The sequence below is a fragment of the Carlito syrichta genome, unplaced genomic scaffold (genome assembly GCF_000164805.1).
Source record: "Carlito syrichta isolate Samal-C Ts95f unplaced genomic scaffold, Tarsius_syrichta-2.0.1 Scaffold57721, whole genome shotgun sequence".
Taxonomy (NCBI): Eukaryota; Metazoa; Chordata; class Mammalia; order Primates; family Tarsiidae; genus Carlito; species Carlito syrichta.
The window spans coordinates 43,204-51,593 of NW_007001817.1; the positions used below are offsets into that span (position 1 = coordinate 43,204).

At 39.8% G+C, this 8,390-nt stretch overlaps 1 protein-coding gene across 1 annotated transcript in view; it reads left to right on the forward strand.

The window, feature by feature from the left end:
• Positions 1-8,031, forward strand: part of NLRP11 (NLR family pyrin domain containing 11) — a 30,381-nt gene extending 22,350 nt beyond the window's left edge. The window contains exons 6-9 of the mRNA XM_008050060.1: positions 2,477-2,647; positions 4,502-4,672; positions 5,279-5,449; positions 7,830-8,031. Of these exons, the coding sequence (XP_008048251.1) occupies positions 2,477-2,647; positions 4,502-4,672; positions 5,279-5,449; positions 7,830-8,031 (715 nt within the window). The remainder of the gene's footprint in view (positions 1-2,476; positions 2,648-4,501; positions 4,673-5,278; positions 5,450-7,829) is intronic.
• The last annotated feature ends 359 nt before the right edge of the window (positions 8,032-8,390 follow it).

The following is an 8,390-nucleotide window of genomic DNA, read 5'->3' on the forward strand; positions in this document are numbered from 1 at the left end:
ATATTTCTTGTGTCAAAGAAAGCCCAATTAATATACTTAAAATTTTGAGAACTCTAATTAGTAAACAAAAAAATCTATAATCCTCATCTAGAATTCATTGAAAGTAGATAAAAGCAGATATTTGATTTCTTCTCACACAAATTCAATATTGAACAAAACTTAAGTGATTAAATCTATATTAAAATTACTTTAGGTGTAATGACAGTATTATATAAAAATATATTTTACCATTTAGAAATATATCCAGAAATATTTACAGATCAAAATGTGATGTCTAGTGTTTGTTTCAAAATGTAGCTGGAGAGAAGTGGGTGAGACACAGAATAGACAACACACTCCACAGATTGATCATTTTTAGGACTGGATGACAGGTATTTGGGGCACACTGTTGTATTGTCCAGCTCTTTGTGTTTTAAATGCTCTATAATTTAAGAGTGATATTATACTCTTACCCAGATATTTTATCTCTAGGAAATACAGTGAGTTCCCTACATAAGAAAGAATTCTGTTCTGAGAGCACGTTCATAAGTGCAACAGAGTGAACCTAAGTGCTCAGCTAACACAATGGGCTATACTGCGCTGTTCTGTAATAGGTTTATAGTACTTTTCATGCAAATAATACTATACTGCTGTGCTCTATGTAGTACTATACAGTAAAGTACACAAAAGCACAACCTCGTTTAGAGGCTGCATGCATGTGTCAATGTACACCAGACATGTGAACTGACTTACGTGATTGGGTGCATGAACACATGTTTGCATCTTTGAAGGTTTGCCACTTGAAGGTTCATACGTAGGGGACTTGCTATACTCTCTTGAGAAACAAATGGAAGAACTTGACAACGCATATGTATGACAACATTAATGAATATTACATGTGAATGTAAATATTGGCAATAGGGTAACAGCTTATTAAATCTCATAGGGTCATTCAGTTTAGTATTCAGAACAACTGAAATCTTAAATTTTATATAACATTATAAAATTATATTGCTGTATTTAAAATGCAGTCTCCTGATATTCTGGTCTAACCAGAACTATACATAGAACAGTCTAAATAAATACATTAAAAAGTTAGCAGAAGTGATGTCAAGATTACCTTGGATTTCTTCAACATCACTTGATGGGAAGAGGCAGGACCTTCAGGGACCAGGCAAACATAGTCGATGGATGAAAAGGTGAGTGGACCCTTGTAGCCAATAGGACCCACGTGCCATGTTTAAAGGGAAGGGATGTGACCCAGGACTTGGCGAAGTTTTTCTGTAAAGAGCAGGATGGTAATATTTTAGGTTTCATGAGCTATACAGTCTTGGTCACTGTGGTGACCCCTCAGTTGTCCTGTTGCAGGAAGAAAATGCTGTAGATAGCAAATAAATGAATGTGTATGGCTATATTCCAACAAAACATTGAGATTTCTCTCTATCTCTCTCACTCTTTCTCAGAGTTGGTGAGGGGACATGCCATCCTGTTGCCCAGGCTGGAGTACAGTGGCATGAGCATAGTTCACTGTAGCCTTGACCTCCTAGGCTCAGAAGATCCTCCTGCCTCAGTCTCCCAATTAACTGGGACTATAGGCACCAGCCACTATGCCTGGTGAATTTTTTATTGTTTTCTAGAGAAGAGATCTCACTGTGTTGCCCAGGCTGGTCTCAAACTCTTGGACCCAAGCAATCCTTTTACCTCAGCCTCCCAAAATGCTGAGATTACAGGTTTAGCTGCCTTGTTCTCCTTTTTTAGATTTTTTTTTATCATTTAAGAGTATAAAAACCATTCCTAGCTCAGGGCTGACAAAAATCAGGCTGAGAGCAGGGTTTGGCCTGCTGCCTGTCCTTTGCCAACTCTGGCCCAGTCTGCTTTTCCCCACATGGGAACAAGATACAGCGTGGCTATTTCCAACTTCTTAAAAGATAGTGATGAAAATTCAGAGTAGAGTGGAGCTAATGTTCACATACTGGCAACAAATTAAGCTGAACAAGCAAAACTGGGGTGGCCAAAATGGGTTGACTCAAGCTTCCTCTGTGGATGCTGTCTTCCCATTTTCCTCTCTTCTCATTTAAAACAACTCCAACATTCACTTATGAGCAGCAAGGTGACTCTTTGAGCAGGGCAGAAATTGTAAACTGAAATACTTTTTTTGGATTAAACTTAACCAACCGTCTACCAAGCGATGACAGAAACCACATCACAGAAGTGAAGTCCTAGGAGATTATCCGGCGAGTGGAAGGGATGATTTGAATTTTCTCATGCCCCATTCCATATCATCCATTCCGTCTTTCACCTTCTGCATTGTTTCCAGGCCTTTTTCAATCTCCTTTTCCCAAGAGGACAGTCACAGGCAGAGGCTCTGGCTGGGGGGCCACAGAGGCACAGAAGCGCTTGTGGCTTTGGGGTTGGTGGTCACATACATGCCTCCTCCAGTGGGTAACACTACACAATTGACTCTCTTTCCTTCCGACGTATCTGTGAACCCCTGTAGGTTGCTCTTCTGCTGTCTCACCGCAGATTGTTGCTACCCCATCGGAAGAGTCCTCTTGTTCAGCAAGACTCTGGTCCATCTGGACCTGAGTGTGAATTGCTTACGAGATCGTGGCATGCTGGCTTTGAGTTTGCCCTTGTTCCTTCCAACCTGTCCATTACGTGAGCTGGAGTAAGTCTTTGCATGATTCTCAGGGATGACCATGTCAATATTTGGGGCTTTGTGGGTCATAAGGTTCCTGTCATAATTTTTCAACTTTTCCATGTCTTGAGAGCATGAACAAATTTATCGAAAAAATGGGTGCGGCTGTGTTCCAATACAGCGTTATTTACAGAAACATAAAGTTGTCTTGATTTTGCTCACAGACTATAGTTTCTGAATTGTGCTGTCAACTCTAAATTCGCAACTTTTGTCAGCCTTCTATATAACCATCCATTTGTTTATTACCTGCCTAAACCTTGATAGGGACTTCTTCCCTGCATTGTTTTTTACCCCTTCTTTTCTTCTAAGTTTGAACATGTGGATGTGGTTGGCACATTGCTAATGTTCCATAACTTGTTATTTAAAAAACAGGGTCCTGCTATGTTACCCAGGTTGGTCTCAAATTCCTGGACCCAAGCTGTTTCAACCTCTTTGAATAGCTTGTTTCAACCTCTTTGAATAGCTGGTATTACAGACATGCTCCATCATGCCCAGCTTCCATAATGTTTAAATGAAGAATAAATGGGATTTTCTGAGATCTGTTTAGATATCTAATTATTCAACAAATAATTACTGAATATGTATTACATGTCAGGCTCTGTTCTAGGTGGCAGGGATGCATCAATGAACAAAACAAATATCCATGTATTAGTGGACCTTGAATTGGTACTAGGGGTTATAGAAAATAAATAAGACAAAAATAATGTTTTGTTAGGCCAGGGGTCAGCAAACTACATCACCCAAGGGCCAAATCTGGCCCTCTGCTTGTTTTGATAAATAAAGTTTTATTGTAACATAGCCATACATGTTCATGGTATCTTTGAATGTTTTTGTGGTACAGTGGCAAATTTGACTTGTTGTGACAGAGACTGTATGTGGCCCATAAAGCCTAAGATATTATGTCATTTTACGAAAAAAGGTTGTCAACCCCTGCCTCATAGAGTAAGCAACACTATGAACACCTTTTATTTAAGTTTGAGTGGGGAGTGTAGTCAAGAGTGATGATGGTGGAGTGTGCCCATTGCTAAGCAAAGCAAGTCAGAGTGACATTGTTGACAAAGGAGTATTTGAGCGAGATTGGAGGAACTGAGGATTGAGTCAGGTGGTCACCTGCATGGGGTTTCCAAGCACAGTGAATAGCAGTGTGGGGGTGCAACATAGAAGCATCCTATTGAGCTCACAGCATGGCAGAAAGACCAACGTGGTAAGGTGAGAAAGCCTGATTGTGGGCGTACATAATTTTAATGTGGAAAACAAAATGGTGGATCACACAGGAGAATACAGACAATGATAAGGATTTGCTTAATTTGAGTGAAAGGAAGAACCATTCAGCATAATTCTGTGATTAAAAAAAAAAACCCCACAGTACACTAATCTTCTAAATACAGTTGAGTTTTGACATGAGTGCTGGAAGGCAGAAAGATAAATGTTCGGAGGAGTTTGCCTATGGTAATTCTACAGCATCACAAAGATGAGGCCAGGCATAGTGGCTTAAGCCTGTAACCACAGGAATTTGGGAGACTGAAGCAGGAGGATTGCTTGAGCCCGGGAATTTGAGACTAGCCTAGTCAACATAGCAAGGTTCAGTCTCTAAAAATAATAAAAAATAAAATAACCAGGCATTGTAGCATGTACCTGTAGTCCCAGCTATTCAGTCCATGAGGTCAAGACTGTGGTGAGCTATGATTATGCTACTGCACTCTTGTCTCTGTGACGAGCCCCTCATTCATGAAGGTCATGAGACAGAACCCAAGAGCACTTGACACTTGGTGATGCAAAACTTTTGAGGCAGGACATCATAACTCTAGTGTTTGTTTTTTGTAGGTTGTGTGGTTGTTTCTTTACGGGTGAAATCTGTCAGTATATTGCCTCGATTATTATTAGTAATGAAAACCTGAAGAGCCTGGAGCTTGGGAGCAATAACATAGGCGATGCAGGAGTGGAGCAGCTGTGCCACGCTTTGAGACACCCAAACTGCAAGTTGGAGAATATTGGGTAGGTTCCTGGATAGGAAAACTGAAGGCATCATGGTACATCCACACCATGGAATACTAAGCAGCCATAAAAAAGAATGGAGTCCTGTCCTTGGCAGGGACATGGATGGAACTGGGGACCAACAATCTAGATGAACTAAGTCAGAAACAGAAAATTCAACACCACATGATCTTACACATAGACAGGAGCTAAATAGTCACAAAGATGGAAATAATAGACACTGGGGACACCAATGGGAAGGCAAGGGAGGAGGGGCTTAGGGTCCAGAAATTTGCCTATTGAACACAATGTTTACTATCTGGAGAATGGGTGCCTGAGACCCAACATGTCCATGTAACGCACATGCATGTGTATCCTCTGAATCTACTATAAAATTTTTTAAATGATTAAAAAAAATCTATAGAAAGTACAAGAGGAAGTGTATTGGGACACAAAAATAAGGCATAACAGCTTGGAGTTTGAAATGGTGCTCTGTTGCATGCCAGATGCTTTTGTCCAAAGCATGTGAGGGAGGTAGTTTGTAAACATCCTGTTCTCATGCGTTTACTCTGCCTGCTGTTTGCCCCCAAGAATCGGGACCCATTTTACTTGCACATCTCGTTACAGGCTGGAAGAGAACATGTTAACGGGTGCATGCTGTGAGTCACTGGCCTATGTTCTTATCAGCAACAAAACACTGAAAAGACTCAATCTGCTTAACAATAAATTGGGTGATGAAGGAATTGCAAAGCTCCTAGAGAGCTTGGGACACCCAGATTGCATGCTTGAAGAAATTGGGTAAGTTGGATGCTATTTTCCTTGGTCATGGAGAAAATTCTGTATTGAGATGGTCCTAGGACTTGTGAGATGGTGATGAAATCCATTGCCGGTTTCCAACACCTAAAAAAAATGAGCAGAGTGGTCTTCCCTGCTGGGATCTTGAGAAGGTATGTTGAGTTCTTAAAGCCAAGTATGTAGCCATTGGTGAGTAAAAACTGATGATTGATATTGCCTGCTGTACTTGATACAGAAAAACATAATCCTATATTTTATATTTAAATATTTTCTATTGTTTTTCTTGTTTGGGTATGTCCTTCACTACTAGAAAAGAAAAATGAGCCAGGTGAAGTGGCTTATACCTATAGTTCCAGCACTTTGAGAGGCTGAGGCAGGAGGATCGCTTGAGGCTACGGGTTTGAGACCAACCTAGGCAACATAGTGAGACCTCTTCTCTACAAAAATAATTTTACAAATAGCCAGGAGTGGTGGCACATACCTGTAGTCCCAGCTACTCAGGAGGCTGAGGTAGGAGGGTCACTTGAGCCCAGTAGTTGGAGGTTGAAGTAAGTCATGATTGTGCCACTGCATTCCAGCCTGGATAACAGAGTGAAACTTTGTCACTAAGCGGGAATAAAGAGAAGGAAAATGGCCAGTTCTCAGTCTGCCATTTTGCATTTCCAAATACATCAAATTTATTCTCATAAAGAAAACAAAAACAAAACTCTTCCTTTCTCCATTAGCTTATTATTTGCCACATAACTTACCACCAACGTATGGCTTAAACCACACATACTATCTCACAGTCTATGTGAGTCTCAAGACTCCAGTCACAGCTTATTTGGTTGTCCTTATCAGCATCTCTTGCGAGGCCACAGCCAAGATGACATCTAGGGCTGAGATCATATCTCAAGGTGTAACTGGGATAGATAGAAATCCATCTGCTTCTCAGATCATGAGGTTGTTGGTGAAATTCAGTTCCTGTAGGGCTGTAGAGTTGGGGGTCTCAGCGCTGAGATGACTGTTGGCTGGCACTGACCCCAATTTCCTTGCCAAATGAACCTTTCTAACACAACTCTCTTCATCAGATTTTGCCAGGCAATAGAGTGAGTTTGTTAGCAAGGCAGACACAATCATTTTGTAAACTCCTCAAGCAAGAGACTTCGCATCAGTTTTGCCTATTGATTTGAAGGAAATTTTAGGTTCCACCTATACTCAAGGGAAGTGTGTGACAAGGGTGTGACCAAAACAAAGAGAAGATCATTGGAAGCCATCTTAGAAGCTCCTGTCACAATCTCCATTCCCATTTTGTCCACCTAGATAGAAACTTCTGGTAATATCTAGCATCCCATTTCTACTTGTCTTATTTTCTTAAAGGAAAGCAACATTTGGGTTACTGACCATTTAATTATACACAAAGTATATACATCATAGATTGACCGATTGATCAAGTAAAGGCAAGGAAATTCATTTCCCACTTACCTTCCATTTTCTCAAATGGAGAATGGGAATATTTATTTTAGATCTCTTTTTAAAAAATTTATTTTAAAGATGTGGTGTATAAATCAGGATTAGGCATATAAGATCACAGATTCAATGTTCTTGGGACCCTACTATGAGTTATTTTCCCTATTCCTTTTCTAATGATATTTTTTCATGATATGAATATGAAATCAAACTTACTGATATAAAGAAATACCCCCAAAATTGCAAACTTTCCAAATCACTTATGTACCTTTATTTTCCTTGAGGGCTGTCCTCATCTCTGAAAGTACCACTTCATGTATCCTGTCTATTGTCCAACTGCTTCCACTAGAATCAAGACTTACAGTGGCAGGGATATTTTTCCTTGCATGTTGTAGGTTAGAGATGTTTTTGTACCTACCTGCTAATTAGGAACTTGCATACATAGGGGGCACAAAATACACAGAAATTGACTATGAATCCCCTCCTTGATTTGGATAAGCTGTACCCAACTCTGTGAGCACAGGCACCTATATTCTCTGGCTATGTTAAACGTATTTTGGTTGAAAACATTGACCATCAGCCTTGGTGTCCATAGAGTCATTAATGGCATCATCTGTCATGAGGATGCAATGATATGTGCATGTAAAATAGTGAGCAGTTACAATGGTTATACTGATACTACTGAAAACAGTTCTCCCAGTGCAATTCTTGCCTTAGGCTTTAATACTTGGTGGGGAAAAAAATCTCTGTCTTAGGACTTTGCTTGAGAGCAGATTTTCTTTTTTCCATAGAGGTGGCATGAGAAACTCCCAAGAATGCCCAAAGGATGATGACACATGGGGAATTAGGCACTGATGCAACCAAGTCATGATGTCACTGATGAATAACACTGATTAGCTAGTATTAACAGAATTTTCTGTCTGTATTTCTTCAGGCTTCCTGAAAGTAATGTGAGTGCAGAAACCCAAAGGTTGCTGAAGGCTGTACGAGAAAAAAACACCAATCTGCTTTTTGTATCTCAGTCTTGGGCTGGAAAGGAAGGCAGAGAAATTGGTGATAGGCCAGGTTCAATGAAGCCTAATTTGCATTGGTATTCAATATTTTTCAAATTTCCCACAAGAGTTATGACTGTATAAATATCAACTACAGTTTCTGGGCAAGTCCTTTAACCATATTCTACATAAAATGTGTTTAATAGAAGCTATCACCATGTCAGTCCAGGAAAATTGCGATTAAGGTTTCCCATTTAATTGAGTTTTGTGATTATGATCAAGTCAACCACTTTCTTTATAAAATTCCTACACTGTCTCACAAGAGTATTAAAAGGATTATATGAAGTAATAAAAGGTTAAAATGCATTAGAAAAAAAATGTGAAGCATGATTTTTTTTTTTTTATCCATGACCATTGTGGAGTAACAAATTGGACAGAATTAGCCATGATCCCTTTGGGGTTTTTTGTCTAGGGAGAGTCATCAAAAGCTATCTCTAGGAAGC